This window comes from Tupaia chinensis, unplaced genomic scaffold (assembly GCF_000334495.1).
Source record: "Tupaia chinensis unplaced genomic scaffold, TupChi_1.0 Scaffold140086_1, whole genome shotgun sequence".
Lineage (NCBI taxonomy): Eukaryota > Metazoa > Chordata > Mammalia > Scandentia > Tupaiidae > Tupaia > Tupaia belangeri.
Genome location: NW_006199965.1, coordinates 672,645 through 688,661, shown reverse-complemented (window position 1 = coordinate 688,661; position 16,017 = coordinate 672,645). Strand labels below are relative to the sequence as shown.

Genomic DNA, 16,017 nt, shown 5'->3' with positions numbered 1-16,017 from the left:
AAAGAAGGAGCAGCGTGGATATGGCTCTCTGGGCTCTGCCCTGTCCCAGCTCTTCCTCCCTCCTGGTAGGAAGAGTAAGCTTCCGAGGAAACCCAGCAGGCGTGGGTTTGACCTGTGCAGTCCTCAGAAGCCTCTCCTGCCTCCCTCCCACAGCCATGGGGCCCCAGTGGGTTTTGAGAACGTGGAACTTTTCAACTGAGAACTTGGTTGGGAAGTGGGCTTTCATGTCCTGGCTGTCATAGGTAGGGAGCGGGTCATGGCACTGGTCCCCAGGAGAACCTCTTCCCAGAATGCACATTTGCAGAGGTCACATTGGCCTATGACCGTGGCCTTGATGTGCCCCCCTCCCCAGGCCACATCACACCAAGTGCCTGGAACCCCAGCCTCAGGGAGCCACATGCTCCAAGGGTTCCTGGGGTCCAGCCACAGCTGACCAGCACTCTCTGCAGGCCCAGGCCAGAGCATCGCCCAGGATGCCCGCCCTGCCCGTCCAGGGAGCAATCGTCTCTCCACCTTCAGGTGAGTGAGCAGGGTGGGCTGCTCCTGGCTGAGTGACCACATGCCGAGCCTGGTGGGGACAGAATTGCCAGGGCAGCCCAGCAGCACAGTGGGAGAGGAGCCACCCACCTCTTACTGCCTGGGTGACGCAGGCCGGGTCACCTTGTCACCCCGCCCCAGGTCCATTCTTCCTCAACTGTCTGGGCGGTGCCTATGAATCCTTCCAAACCCAGCGTAGTCAGGGAAGCCGGGACCGCCTCAGGGCTGTGATCACATGGGGGCCATGTCTACATAAACCACCTGAGTCACCCCAGGTCGGCACCATTCTGGTGACCCAGCCTCGTGTGATCCTAGCAATGAAATGAGGCCAGGCCAGAGAGAGAGGTCCATGTGCCAGGTCTTTCTGCTAGAAATGGAAGGGGGTCGCTGAAGGAGGTAGCGGGAAGAACCAGGGGCAGCAGAGGCAAAGGAGAGAAGAGACCAGAACCTTACACGTCTTAGTCCGCCAGGGCCACTGGAACAAAATGGCACAGGCCGCGCGGTGGAAACAGCAGAAACGTGCCGTCTGCGAGGTCTGGAGGCCGGAAGTCTGAGGTCAAGGCTCTGCCCACTTTGGTTTCTAGGGAGGACGTTTCTCCTGGCTCGAGTTCTCACATGACCTTTCCTCTGTGTGTGTCTGTGTGTGTGTGTGTGTGTACCGTGGCCTTGATGTGCCCCCCTCCCCAGGCCACATCACACCAAGTGCCTGGAACCCCAGCCTCAGGGAGCCACATGCTCCAAGGGTTCCTGGGGTCCAGCCACAGCTGACCAGCACTCTCTGCAGGCCCAGGCCAGAGCATCGCCCAGGATGCCCGCCCTGCCCGTCCAGGGAGCAATCGTCTCTCCACCTTCAGGTGAGTGAGCAGGGTGGGCTGCTCCTGGCTGAGTGACCACATGCCGAGCCTGGTGGGGACAGAATTGCCAGGGCAGCCCAGCAGCACAGTGGGAGAGGAGCCACCCACCTCTTACTGCCTGGGTGACGCAGGCCGGGTCACCTTGTCACCCCGCCCCAGGTCCATTCTTCCTCAACTGTCTGGGCGGTGCCTATGAATCCTTCCAAACCCAGCGTAGTCAGGGAAGCCGGGACCGCCTCAGGGCTGTGATCACATGGGGGCCATGTCTACATAAACCACCTGAGTCACCCCAGGTCGGCACCATTCTGGTGACCCAGCCTCGTGTGATCCTAGCAATGAAATGAGGCCAGGCCAGAGAGAGAGGTCCATGTGCCAGGTCTTTCTGCTAGAAATGGAAGGGGGTCGCTGAAGGAGGTAGCGGGAAGAACCAGGGGCAGCAGAGGCAAAGGAGAGAAGAGACCAGAACCTTACACGTCTTAGTCCGCCAGGGCCACTGGAACAAAATGGCACAGGCCGCGCGGTGGAAACAGCAGAAACGTGCCGTCTGCGAGGTCTGGAGGCCGGAAGTCTGAGGTCAAGGCTCTGCCCACTTTGGTTTCTAGGGAGGACGTTTCTCCTGGCTCGAGTTCTCACATGACCTTTCCTCTGTGTGTGTCTGTGTGTGTGTGTGTGTGTGTGTGCGTGCGTGCGCATGTATGTGAGAGAAAGAGAATGCAATCTCTGGGGTCTCTTCTTTCAAGGACACTGAGATCCTTGGGGTTGGGGCCCACACTGTGACTTCGCCATTTCCTTAAAGTCCCATCTCTGAACAGAGCCACACCAGAGACTGGGGCTTCGACACAGGAATTTGGGGGGACGTAAACATTCAGATCACGGCACCTCCCAGGCAGCACCACGGGTCCTGCTAGGTCCCAGGCACCAGGAGGGACTGAGGGGTTTCTGGGAGGGGTGCTCCCTGATGCTGGGCTGGGACAAGGCCTGCCTGCCTGGGTCTGTGGTCAGCGTCGGCTCCAGGGATACAGCCCCAGCTCTTCTGGCCATGGCCAAGCACTCGTGTGGGCTTTATGCCCAGCTCACCCGCTGCAGCCTCTTTGAGGGGACACCAGGAACGCTGGCTCAGTGGGGGCTTTGACTTCCTGACTTGGAGCCACCATACCCAGCTGCCTGGGGAGACCAGGGGTTTGCAGTGGCCACACAGGTTGCTCGTGGCAGTCCAGATCCAGGTCCTGAGGAAGCAAACTTGAACTCAGGCCCAACTCTTCCCCTCCTCACCGATTCCACGGGCTGTATTTTGTTTCTTTTGTTTCTGCTTTTGTTTTAGTTGGCTATAGGGCACGTGCACTCACAGGAGAGAGACAGAGATAGACAGACAGAGAGAAAGTGAGAAAGTATCCCCAGGTGCGGTGGCCACGCTGCAGTCCCTTCTCCTCCATTTTCTTCTTGGGGTTTTGGGCACACACGCATATACACCCACCATGTTTTTCAAGCTGCCGGATTTGGGACTTGAACTGCACAGTTGGTCAAGTGGAATCCAGTTGCCTTAACCACCATGCTACCAGCTGGACCCCACAGTCTATAGCCCATGGGCCCGATGCTTGCCTCCCACAGCCCGTGCCTCCCACATGGGGCCAGCCCTGGCCCTGCACTCGTGTCAGACGTCTGACCAGTGCCAAGTAAGGTCTATCGAGTTGAATACCAAAGCGGTACTGAGGGACTCCGGGTCGCGTGCGGCTCCTGGGCACAGGCAGACCCCGCCCCTCAGGCCTCACCAGCCAGTGTTCCTGGGGCTCTGCATTCCCTGCAGTCCCGGGAATAAGCAGCTTTTTCCCAGGCTCCAAAATCAAGCAGCCACAGGGCAGCCAGGCAAGTGAGTCTGAGCACGTGTCCTCGGGTGACACCTTCTTTTCTTTCTCTCCCTTCCCCATCAGTTTTGTACCCAAACCTGGCGGAACTGGAAAATTATATGGGTCTTTCCCTCTCCAGCCCAGAAGTCCAGCAGAACCTGCCTCAGACCCCAGAGGGTGAGCGTGTAGGTATTCGTCCATCTCTTGCCCCCGGGGGCACAGGACGTCCCCACCCTTCCTCCTTGTTGGTCTTGCCGTTTACACGGACTTCCTTTATGTGTCTGGATTGCCTCTTTACCCAGCGTGCTTTCTACCTTCCTTGTATTTATTATTATCATTTTTTTTAAAGTCAGAGGGCATGTGTGCTCGCTAGAGAGAGAAGGCCCTCCTAGAGCGTGGTCGCGCTGCAATCCTTCCTCCTCCCTTTCTCTATCCTGTCGGGATTCGGGGCATGCGCACACACACGCTGCATGTGTTTTTCAAGTGTCTGGGGCCAGGATTTGAATCTACAGTTGGCCATCTGGGATCTGACTCCCTATAACACAGGGTTTCACCGTGCCGTGGACCTGCCCTACCGCACCCCTAGCATGCTTATGGCTCTGTTTCTTTCTTCTTTCTTGTTTTTATTTACTTATTTATGTATTTATTTTATGAGCGAGAGACAGTGTGAGAAAGTGAAGCAGCCCTCAGCAGAGTCTCAGACCGCCCTCCTCTCCCTGACTTCTCAGCTAGCTGGGGTCACAGGCACATGCCCGGGTCACCCAGGAACCAAACCCGTCTTGCACTTGGCCTCCAGCTCTGCAGAGCAATGTGTCCCTGCTGTGCCATGTGGCAGCGCCCCCGTGGCTGTGACCCTGTGGCTCCGTTTCTTGCTGGTGCTTTTTATTTTGCACCTTCATGAAGAGTGCTTTGGGGTTTGGTGGTTTTAGTTCTTGTCATAGGTCTTGGGACTGAAGGGCCAGGGCCACCCAGCTCCAGTCCCCAGATCAGCCAGTAATGCTTGGTTCCCTCTTTCTATACCTTCTCGGAGCCAAAGCAACCATGACACAGGAATACGGAGTGTGGAGTGTTCACTCGCCGAATCGGTCCCACCCTAAGCCCCTCCCGATCAGCTCTAGCCTGCCCGCAGCCCCCTGCAGGCCTCCCCCTGGCCCACTGAGACCTACTGCAAAATTTTTGTATAAGGAATGAAGTTTAGGTCAAGGTCCATATTTTTGCCCATGATTGTCTGATGGCTCTGGTACCATTAGTAAAGACAATCTTGAGGCCAGCAGGTGGCATGGTGGTTAAGGTGCTGGATTCCACACAACCAACTCTGTGGTTTAAGTCCAGGCAGTTTGAAACACATCAGGCACGTGTGTGCATGTTCAAAGTCCCAAGAGGAGAATGAAGGAGAAAGGATTATGGTGTGGCCATTCCACCTGTTGGGTACTTTCTCACTTTCTCTCTCTCTCTGGCTCTCTCCAGAGAGCACATACACCCTATCGCAAAAATCTGTTGAAAAAAAGAAAGAAAGAAAGAAAGAAAGAAAGAAAGAAAGAAAGAAAGAAAGAAAGAAAGAAAGGAAGGACAATCTTTCCTCCAATGAATTTCTCTTGTATCCTTGTCAAACGCCAATGAGTTCTACTTGTGTGAGGCTGTCACTGGATTTTCTTTTCTTTTCTTTTCTTTTTCTTTTTTTTTGGAGAGGTTTTTGCTATAGGGCGCATGCACTCGCCAGACAGACAGAGAGAGACAGGGAAAGTCACCTCATCAAATAGCAAGACATTTTATTTGTATATATGTGTGTGTGTGTGTGTGTGTATAAGCTATTATACATAAAATAACTTATTATAAGTTGTTATGTCACATATATGTATGTATGTGTATATATGTATATATATGTGTGTGTATATATATATATATATATATATATATATACACACACATATATATACATATATACACATACATACATATATGTGACATAACAACTTATAATAAGTTATTTTATGTATAATAGCTTATACACACACACACACACACATATATACAAATAAAATGTCTTGCTATTTGATGAGGTGACTTCTTTTTATTGGAATTGCAGCTACTCTAATTCCTTTTTTTTTCATATAAAAGTTAAATTAAACTTGTCTGTATCTACAAAGGATCTTGTAGAGAATTTGATAGAAATTGTGTTATATTGGGGCCAGCAGGTGGCTTGGTGGTTAAGGGTGTTGAACTCCAACATGGCCAACTGCAATTCGAGTCCCCAGCCTGGTGGCTTTTGCTCTCTCTCTCTTTTACTCTATCCCTCTCTGGTCAAATTGAAATAAATAAATGAATGAAGAAATAAAGTTAAGCAAAAACAATTTTTTTTAAAAAAAGAAAGAAATTGTGTTCTATCTCTATATCAGTTTGGGACAATTAACAGCTTGCCTCGTTCTTTTAATCTATGAGTAGAGAAGCTCTTCCATTTCCTTGGCTCTTCTTGCTATCTGTTATCAGCGTTCGGTCACTCTCAGCGCACAGGTTTCCCTAGATTTACTCCTAAGCATCTCATTTTCTCTGAGTCACTGCAAGTGTTATTGCATTTTCAACTTCAGTTTTCATGTGTTCATTGTTAGTATGTAGAAGAGCAATTGAATTTTGTGTGTTGATCTTATATCCTATGACCTTACGGACCTCATCATTAGATCTAGGAGTTTATTTCTAGATTCCTTTGGATTTTGGAGTAGACCATCAGGTCACCCGTAAATACATGCAGTCTTGTTTCTTTTCTTTTTTTTTTTCTCTGACCTGCATGACTTTTCCTCTTACTGAGCTGGCTAGCTCTCGCGGGGCTGTGTTTAACAGCAGTGGTGAGAGTCGGCATCCCTGCCTTGTTCTGCATCTTAGGGGAAAGCATTCATTCATTTCATACTTTTAAGTTTTTTCAACACAAAAATAAAATCAAACCCATTAATCCCCTACGTCTCACTATTTACGGTGGGCTTCATTGTTCTATTTTAAGTGGGTTTTAAATAACTCTTTTCTTGGTATCAATTTCTCTTGGAAATGAAGGGCCCTCTCCTGTAACTCCCCTGCCTTCTCTTCTCCAGTTCACATTTTTTTAGTGTGTGAACTTTGACGCCCTCTAGTGGCTGCACGGAGCCACGTCCCCTCTGGAGCCCTGCGGAGAAAGATGTGGTCTGGGATGGGATGGAGCCCAGGGACCGAAGGCTCCATTCTCTTTTCTCCATCCCTACCCACCCAGAGCAGTCACCCTTGAGGCCCGAGGCCCCAGGGGACAGGCTGACCCCTCCTCTCGTGGTGTCTGCAGACGGCAGTCTTGGGTGCCTGGCCTGGTCAGGTGGTGGCGCCGGTGTCCGGGAATAACCTGGGCGTGCGGCGTGCGGAGATCAAGCCCGGCGTGCGCGAGATCCACCTGTGCAAGGACGAGCGCGGCAAGACCGGGCTGCGGCTGCGGGCCATCAACAAGGTAAGGCAGCGCCCCGGGGCGGAGGAGCGGGCCCTCTGGGAGGGGACTGGCATGGCCCCGGTGCTGGACAGCGCCTGCCCGTGCCCCCGCCCCAGCACTGCCTGCCAGCTCCTCTGAGCTTGGGGCTGCAGCTGCCCACCAGCCCCAGAGGGGACAGCACACGTGGGCTTCCGTCCACAGTAAGACAGGTGCAGGTCCTGGGCTGGAACCCCCAGGCCCAGGCTCTTCCTGGCAATCCCCTACCAAGGTCTCAGGGCAGACGTGGGTGCGAGCAGGGACCCTGCACTGGTTTTTCTGTGGGCTCCTGTGGCTCAGAGCCCACCTTCTCCCTTTGGCTTCCGACTCACAGAATGGAAGCCAGGAGTCCCCACCTGTGCAGTGCGGTCCAAGAGTGCTTGAGGGTGCAGCCTGTGGCTGGGGTTAAAATCCTTCCTAGCTGTGTGACCTGGAGTGTTTCTGCCTCAGGAAGACGGGGTAACCAGTGTACTTGCCGTCTAGGTACCCCGGAGGCTTCTGGAGTACTGGCAGGAAAACAGCTTGCAGGGGCACCTAGGCCAAGGGTGGGCCAAGGACACTGACTCGGGCCCTTCTCTCCAGGGACTCTTTGTGCAGTTGGTCCAGGCCAACACCCCTGCATCCCTCGTGGGGCTGCGCTTTGGGGACCAGATCCTGCAGATCGATGGGCGTGACTGTGCGGGGTGGAGCACCGACAAAGCGCACCGGGCGGTGAAGCGGGCCTCAGCGGAGAAGATCGTCATGATTGTCCGGGACAGGTGAGTAGCCAGGTCCGAGGAGCCTCTGCGTCCAGCCCCACCCACGTGCTCAGGCCCAGCTCACTGTCCTTCCCCACCAGGCCCTTCCAGCGGACTGTCACCATGCACAAGGACAGCACAGGCCTGGTTGGCTTTGCCATCAAGAAGGGGAAGGTCGTCTCTGTGGTCAAAGGGAGCTCCGCAGCCAGCAATGGGCTCCTCACCAGCCACTACGTGTGCGAGGTGAACGGGCAGAACGTCATCGGGCTGAAGGTAGGCCGCGTCCCGCCTGCCCAGGGAGAGCAGGGGCTGGGGTGACCACAGGGGCGAGGGTGCTAGGCTCTGTCTGGGGCAACCTGCTGCTCCCACTGAGCCTCAGCTTCCTCGGCCGAGGTTGCTGTGAGGATTCAATGCGACAGTGTACCTGGGGCTCTGGGCACAGTGCCAGGCATGCAGTGCTCAGTACATATTAGCTACTGTCACTATGACGGTGTATGTGAGGGCCTGTGTGCCCCGGGGAGCGGGATGGAAATACAGGCGAGACAATGCATGTGAGGGTGTATGTGAGGGCCTGCGTTCCTGGGGAGCTGGACGAGAAGGGGGGCATGATGGTGTATGTGAGGGTGTATGTGAGGGCCTGTGCACCCGGGGGAGTGGGATGGGAAGGGGGCGTAACGGTGTATGTGACGGTGTATGTGAGGGCCTGTGCACCCGGGGGAACGGGATGGGAAGGGGGCATGACGGTGTATGTGAGGGCCTGCGTTCTTGGGGAGCTGGACGATAAGGGGGGCATGATGGTGTATGTGAGGGCCTGCGTTCTTGGGGAGCTGGACGATAAGGGGGGCATGATGGTGTATGTGAGGGCCTGCGTTCTTGGGGAGCTGGACGATAAGGGGGGCATGATGGTGTATGTGAGGGCCTGCGTTCTTGGGGAGCTGGACGATAAGGGGGGCATGATGGTGTATGTGAGGGCCTGCGTTCTTGGGGAGCTGGACGATAAGGGGGGCATGATGGTGTATGTGAGGGCCTGCGTTCTTGGGGAGCTGGACGATAAGGGGGGCATGATGGTGTATGTGAGGGCCTGCGTTCTTGGGGAGCTGGACGATAAGGGGGGCATGATGGTGTATGTGAGGGCCTGCGTTCTTGGGGAGCTGGACGATAAGGGGGGCATGATGGTGTATGTGAGGGCCTGCGTTCTTGGGGAGCTGGACGATAAGGGGGGCATGATGGTGTATGTGAGGGCCTGCGTTCTTGGGGAGCTGGACGGGAAGGGGGCGTGACGGTGTATGTGACGGTGTATGTGACGGTGTATGTGAGGGCCTGTGCACCCGGGGGAACGGGACGGGAAGGGGGGCATGACGGTGTATGTGACGGTGTATGTGAGGGCCTGTGCACCCGGGGGAGCAGGACCACACGGACGCTCCTTACGCTGGTGCTTCTGTTTGCTGGATCGCGGTCGGCAGGAATGTTTTAGATAACTGCTACTGAGAAATCCATTTCTGATCTCAGTTCCTTCCCCAAGGGGCATGTGTGGAGAATTTGTATCTTTAAAAACAGTGGAGGAGCAGGTCGTCCAGAGCTAGTGCTATGCACGTGGAGGAGGTTGGGTGCCCCTGGGGACTGGACCATGGACGATGATGAGCCACATGGGTTCTGGTCCCCAAACAGGTGACAGTGGTCTTATAGCTGACTCAGTGCTGCTTGGACTAGGGGTGGCTCTCAGACCCAGCTGTGACTTAGAGGCCCTTGTCTCCCTGCAGCCCGAGCTTAGGGACTCATGCGGCAGGCTCCCCAGCAGAAGTGGCCTGAGCGGAGGCATCTCACTCCACCGCGGCACAGACTGTAGGCCAGTTCTCTGCTCACCACGAGGGCCAGCACCAAGCCATCCCATCACACAGCTGCTTCCTTATGCCTGATAGTCTCCCACCCTCCCTTGGAGGCTTCATCTGAGGGCTCAACAAAGTCCTCCCTAATATGTTTTTGAGATCCCTCCTGCGGCATCCCCCCCCCCTTCCTCTGGGATCAGGCATGACAATGTACAGAAAACTCATTGTATGTAAAAAGCTGGGTACAGTGGGCCAGCAGGTGGCATGGTGGTTAAGGCACTGGATCCTCACATGGTTGACCATGGTTCAAGTCCAGACCCAGTGACTAGAAAAATCACTCTGGGTATGTGTATGCCCAGGATCCTAAGAGGAGAATGAGGAGAAAGAATTGAGGAGAAGGGATTGCGGCATGGCCATCTCCCCCAGGGGGTGGTTTCTCACTTTCTTTCTCTCTCTCTCTCTCCCCAGTGAGTTCACATGCCATATGGCAAAACCTTAAAAAAAAAAAAAGTTGGATACAGCCATGCCAATCCTGAGTCATGGAGCTTTCAATATTAGTGAATTTCTTCCTTTTAAAACATGACAGTTCTTCGATCTCAAACTGCTCATGCTGAGATGTGATTCTCACGTCCTCCCTGATGGCCCCAGGCATTATCACAAATTCATCAGTCACTGTCAAACTAGGGGGCTGTGAGGCTCTTGGGGACTGGGTTTGCCCCTTTACTGAATGGCCCCAGCAGCTAAGTTTCTTGGGATCATTCATCTTGTCAGCGTTTGGTTATTTCCACTGGTGGCCATCAGTATCCTGTCTAACACATCCCTCTTCCATTCGCGAACAACCAAGCAAACACAGGAGGTCATGCGTGTGCATAGGAAGGTCACTAGGCTCTCAGGAAGGACCAGAGCGTCTATGTTTGTACTGTCCTGCACACTTTGCTTAGAGACTTCTAGTCTCTGGTTGTCCCCATGATCTTAGTGGCTTCCGCAGGCCTTTCTCCTTACCAGCCAACAAAGCGTGAGAGGACGAGGACCTGGGGCCTGGCTCAGACTGGCTGCGCAGCATGAGCCAGAGGGAGGGTGGGTAGGCCCAGGTCCTTCACTGGGTGCTCATTCTCTTTGTGACTGGAGCTGGGGGATGGCATAGGAGTGGTGGGCTCGGCGAGTCTCCTGGCCCTTGGGAGGGGAAGGACATGGCGGTTGCCAGGCCCCGCTGTGGCCTTGGAGGCGAGGGCGGGCCGTGGTGCTCTCATCGGACCACCGCGCTCCTCAGGTGAGATGCTCAGTCATGATCAGTGGGACCTCCTCTGGGGTCTGCCCAGGACCCTCACCTGACCGCCTTGGGGTCCAGGGCAGCCTGGCACCTACAGCCGGTGTCAGTGGTGTCCTCTACGGTAGCCACACTGGCCCATCCACAGAGGGGCCTGCAGAGCCACCCCTGGCCCCCGCCCCAGGTGCCCACTCACTCACCTCCTCTCTAGGATAAAGAAATCATGGAAATTCTAGCCACAGCTGGGAGTGTCATCACCCTGACCATCATCCCCACTGTCATCTACGAACACATGGTCAAAAAGTAAGCCTCGCCCTCCCTCTGCCTCCCCGTCCCTCCCCGCCTAGCTCCAACCCCACCCAGCTCAGGACACCCTGGGTGTGGCCTGCCAGATTGCTCTGCTTACAAAGGGGCAGGAACCGGCACTCCGGAATCCCCGGCCCTTTGGTACCCCCAGTCCCCCAACCCCCCCAGCCCTCCTTCCAGGGCGGCTGGTGACTTCTTAGCCCATCATTTAGGCCCACAGGCTCCAGAAGGGAAGGGGAATGAAGGCAAAAGCTGCAGCTGTGTTCACTGTCTCTAGGTTGTCCCCAACCCTGCTTCACCACACCATGGACCACTCTGTCCCTGACGCCTGAAGCCACAGGAGGGCAGCTCCCGCCCCACCCTCCCGCAGGAAAGCCCTGGGTCAGGCTGCTGTGAAGGACGTGTTCAGTGGCATGGTGCTGCCGTGTGCACACAGGCTTCCTGGAAGGGCAGGCTGGACCAAGGCCCTGGCGGCCCGCAGGCCGGGCCTCTGAGCTGGTTTAAATGCGGAGCATGTAGACGGGCCAGCCAAACACTTCCGAAAGTTGCAGCGGAGTCCCTTTCAAGGTTGTGCCTCTCCCAGGGAAACAGCTACACATTTGGAGAGCAGAGCTACATTCTTTGTGAGATTTTTTTTTTTTTTTGCATTTACTTAGCCTTTGTCACAGACTGTATGTATAATAGTTATAACCCTTTGCTGTCTTTTGAATAAAGATCTGATTTTAAATGAATCCCTTTCTCAGAAGTAATTGAAAATTCCAGAAGCCTTGGTCCCATGACATGTAGGGCTGGTTTTCTTCTAAGTAGTGAGCCCAAGGCCTCTGAGAGCGGTGCTTTGGCTCTGCCTCCTCCAGTGCCGCCTGCCAGTCTGGCTCAGGGGTGACTAGGACCAAGGGACAGTGGGACTATGGGGCAGCAGGGCTGGGCAAGGGACACTGGCATGGAGCTGAGTGGCTTTGGCTGCTTCTGCCTCTGCAGAATGTGCCCAAAGTCACTTCAGGGGGTGCTGGGAGGCTGAACTGCCATGTACCTGCAGTGTCCAGAGGTCTGCCATCCGCTACAGCCGGAGGGGATGGTTCCAGACTGTGCCTGACAGGGGAGCAGGGAGCCCCCAGCCCATGCCGTAGAGCCTGGTCAGGCTGAATCAGCACACGGCTCCCTGCTTCCCTCCACAGCAAAGCTGGCTGGCCCTGGCCTCTCCCTGGTCAGTGCTCTGACCCCTGTGCCGTGGGAGGATGGTGCGAGCCCCCTCTCCCCCTTTCAGAAAGATGACACAGTGAAAAGAAAATAGGCCGAGGCTCTTGCTGTGTTTTCATGCTTTAATTCAGAGCTGTCTGCTGTAGATACAACTCTGTCTGAACAAGAGGACAAAGGAGACAAGAGTCGAGGCCCCTCCCACCTCCCCTCTCCCACGGCCCCTGAATTCTGTGGGTCGGCCTATGTGGGAGTGCACTGTGACCCGTTTGATCGGCCTCAGTCAGAGAGGAAGCCCCTTGGTAGGCCTTGTGATTCGCCCCCCTCCCGGAAGTGCTGTCGGATACCCCTGTGCTAGTGGCGACTGGGAAGGTGTTTCAGTGAAGAGCTAAGTGATCCCATTGGGAGATATTTGAAATAAACTCCGCCCAAGGCCAGCTGTCTGGGCCAGAGCCTGGGCCCCGTCCCACCTCCTGCATGGCCCGGGCCCTAGAACTAAGAGAAGCTACTCTGGCCACTGAGCTCTGAGAGACCAGCAGTTCCAGAAGGTGGTTCCTGGAGACATTGCTCCTAGGGGCTTAATTGTCTCTAGCTGGAGGCTGGGGAGAGAGGAGGCTCCGAAGATTTCTGCTCTAGAAGCAGGGGCAGGAGGGCAAGGTCACAGCCCAACAGGAGGAGGTATAAGCGGGAAGGAGAAGGGGAGCTTTGGAAGATGAGCTCTCTCGAGGGGAGACCGCAACTCCTGCCCTGAGCCTTATACCTCGGCCTACATCCTAGGCCCTGTGTGTAGTCAGGGCCTGAAGCCTGAGCCTGTGGGCTACTGCGCCTCCACTGCCCAGGGCCGCAGGCAGCGCTGCGCCCTTTGCATAGATGCGGGGTGCTGAACACATGCATGCACACCCACACTCAGGAGCCGGGCCAGCGCTGCCGGCCAGCACCATCCCAGGGTCTGCCCCAGGGCTGGGCGGTTAGCAGCATCCTCCACTGACATGAAGAAAAGCCCATTGTAGGGCCCACCAGGATGCCCAAAGAGGGTCCCTCAATGCTGTGGGCCAGGGCCCCAGAGACCCACATAGGCAGTGCTAGGCCAGAACAGGAGAAGGGGCAGCGGCCAGGCCCTCACCTCCCCCCAGGGCATCAACCACAGCCCCCCCCCAAACAGGGGGCTTCTCCAGCAGCAAGAACAGGTGGACATCGGCCCTGCCCTGCCCACATCCACTGACACACAAGACACAGTAGGAAGAAGGCCACAGACAGCGGGACACGGACAGGAGCAGAGCGCTGCGCAGCTTGGCTGGAGTTCATGATCAAAGTAGGTAGATCGGATGTTGTGAGTCCGTACGTTAATTTTCTTAGCAAAGCTTCAACTATTTCTAGGAGACACTGTGCAGCTCGGCGAGGACTTGGTCCAGGAGGCTGGCTGGTACCAGCTTGGCTTTGGGTTGGTTCTGTCCACTGCCCCCTCCGTGGCATGACCCCAGTGTTCTGGGGGAGCCCCAGCCAGGCCCCAGACATTCGGGCTTGGTCCTACAGGGGCGGTGGGGGTGCTCCACAGAGGATGGCTGGTCTGAGGCCCCGACCCAAGTGGGGGGAGCTTTGGAGGCACAAAGTGCGTGGCCAGGGGCGGGGGGGGGCCGGGCCCGCTGGGGTTTTTTAGTGCATGCAGGTGCCTCCACGAGTGGAGGGCAGAGAGGATGGCGGAGCCCACAGTCAGCAATGGCTGTTGGAGCAGCAGGGTGGGGGCAAGCACCCCTGGGTGGCCCCTAGGCCAGAGGGGGAAGACCCAGGGTCCCATCAACCCCATTCAAATATGGGGCCTAGCCTCCGAAGAGCAGGTGGGGTGACCAGATGGGTGCACCCTCTTTGGGGGAAGAGCAGCAGGTCTACTTTATAAAATAATAATGGTAATGAAATGTGAGCAGCTTTGCTGGGGGACTCAGATGTGGTCCCAGGGTGGGGGTGGGGGGCAGTGAACATTCCCAGGCCAACCAGGCTTAGGCTGGGAGCAGGAGGCTGCAGAGCTCCCACCCAGCCTGCCACACCCCTGCCTGGGAAACACATGCCAGGAGACCCTGCTTTGGCCTGGAAGAACTTCATGGCTTTGATACCCCACCTTGTGGTTCATCCGGCCACAATTCCCCACCCTCAGAGGCCAATAGGGCTAAGATAAGGAACCCTCACCCCAGAAGGTGAGCTACTCCCTTGCTGGCGATCCTGGGGGGGTGGGGAGAGAACCAAGCCCCAAAGTGAACATAGTGCAAAGCAGAAGTTGGTTAGGCCTGGGGCCCCCGGAGAAGTGGTGGGCAAGCTCCCAGGGCATTTCCAACCAGCCGAGGATCCCTGAGTCCAGCCCTGCCTCCCCGCTGCAGGCAGCTGGTCTCATCTCCGCAGGCTGCAGGAGCCCCCTGAGTGCCAGCCCTGCCTCTTCCTCTTTCTCCAGAGCTGGAGGACTCCCCAGCCAGAGGCTGGGGCTCGCCAAGCTTGCAGGCTTAGCCCTCTTGGGAAGAACGCTCTGACACACCCAGAAGTGCCAAGACAAAAATGGACTGTGGGGAAGGCCTGGGATGAACAGACAGACACAGACCCCTCTGCCCCTGCCTCCTCATGCCCCAGCACTTCCCTCTAGCCCCTGGCCCTAACGGCGCCTCCAAACCCCCATGCAGGGGCAGTCTGGGGACTCAGGGGTGGGGGGAGGCAGTGCAGGCCCACTGGCTCAGCCCCTGCCCCGAGTCCCTGCGAGGGTTGTCAGCACTTGGGGCTCGGCTGCCTCAGTCTGAGGAGATAATACTGGCCCAGGAGCCCGGGCTGAGGGCAAGGGGTGGCTTAGGAGAGAAGGCAGGAGTGGGCAGGGCCCTGGACAGGCCAGTGCAGGGAGGGGAGGCTCCGATGGCAACTCCAGCCCAGCCTCCCCAGGTAGATACAGCCAGAGACTTCCTGAGCAGGGTCTGCCCTGTCCCAAGGGCCAGGTGGACCCGGGTACCAGGCCAGGGCCCCTCCCACCTTCTCTCTCTGTGGTCCATCCCACCCGTCCCCCTGCCTTTGGTCTTCCTTTTGGGATGCCTTTCCCCAGCCCCGACTCCCAGCCCCCGGCACTGTTGACATCCTAGGAAAAAACAGGTCGAGACCCAAGGCTGAATAAATAAGCTGACGCCCCTGGGAGATGCGAGGGGGAGGAGAAGGGCATCCCTACAATCAGTGGTCAGGCCGCCAGAGCCGCTGCCCCTGCCTGGCGGGGCTTCCTCAGAGCTGGGAGCCGCCACCCGCTGGGCTGCGGCACGGGCGGGCCAGCGACGCGGTTTTTTTTTGAGTGCAAGGCCACGGTGCAGCAGCCCCGCAGCAGGGAGCTGATGTTGTAGATGGGCTGGCCCTGGCGCCGCTGTGAGCGGCACAGCCAGGCCACCGTGGGCACGGCCGGCACCACCACGGCCAGCAGATCCACAATGTAGTGGCGGCTCCAGTAGCTCTTGGGCTCCTTTTCAGCTGTGGCTGCCTCCTCCTCCTCTTCCACAGGGCATACCACGCTCACCGACAGGCCAGGGTTGGGGTTGGCACCAGGCCGGTGGGGGGCGGGCCCATGGGTGACAGGCTCAGAGGCCTCGAGCTCGTCACCCACGGTCACCACCACTGCTGAGTTGGGGTCTCTGGGCCCTGGGGGGTGATGGTCCGGCTCTGGGCGCCCGTCCCCTGACTCGGGAAATGTCCCACAGACCTGGGCCTGGGTCACTTTCTCCAGGATGGTGTCCAGATCAGGCTGGTACTGCACGAAGTCCGTCTGGATGGCACGCTCCTGCATGCAGCTGGCCTGCACGCCAGCCTCCATGCCACACAGAAGCTTCTCATAGGTGTTGCTGGCGGGGAAGCGGGGGCCCAGGCTGAAGGAGCTGTGTAGCGAGGTCTCCTCGGGGCCGCAGTCCACCCCTGACGACAGCAGACTGCTGGCCTCTAGCCCGTCCGTACGGCTCAGCGAGTCAACGGCT

At 56.8% G+C, this 16,017-nt stretch overlaps 2 protein-coding genes across 4 annotated transcripts in view; one reads left to right on the top strand and one right to left on the bottom strand.

Annotated features, from left to right (window-relative positions):
• Positions 1-11,502, top strand: part of SDCBP2 (syndecan binding protein 2) — a 16,546-nt gene extending 5,044 nt beyond the window's left edge. For 2 of the 3 annotated variants that reach the window (XM_006162495.2, XM_006162497.2), the window contains exons 3-9: positions 450-519; positions 3,320-3,420; positions 6,537-6,695; positions 7,293-7,468; positions 7,549-7,720; positions 10,752-10,843; positions 11,124-11,502. In XM_006162495.2, coding sequence (XP_006162557.1) covers positions 450-519; positions 3,320-3,420; positions 6,537-6,695; positions 7,293-7,468; positions 7,549-7,720; positions 10,752-10,843; positions 11,124-11,178 — 825 coding nt within the window. In that variant the 3' untranslated portion in view covers positions 11,179-11,502. Of the gene's footprint in view, positions 1-449; positions 520-1,322; positions 1,392-3,319; positions 3,421-6,536; positions 6,696-7,292; positions 7,469-7,548; positions 7,721-10,751; positions 10,844-11,123 lie in introns of those variants that run through there. The other variant, XM_006162500.2, reaches the window with a different exon arrangement.
• A 2,201-nt stretch (positions 11,503-13,703) lies between these two features.
• The window catches only part of SNPH (syntaphilin), an 89,031-nt gene continuing 86,717 nt past the window's right edge, over positions 13,704-16,017 (bottom strand). The window contains 2 exon segments of the mRNA XM_027765973.1: positions 13,704-15,335; positions 15,337-16,017. The exon segment at positions 15,337-16,017 is cut by the window's right edge and continues 21 nt beyond it. Coding sequence (XP_027621774.1) covers positions 15,281-15,335; positions 15,337-16,017 — 736 coding nt within the window. The 3' untranslated portion in view covers positions 13,704-15,280.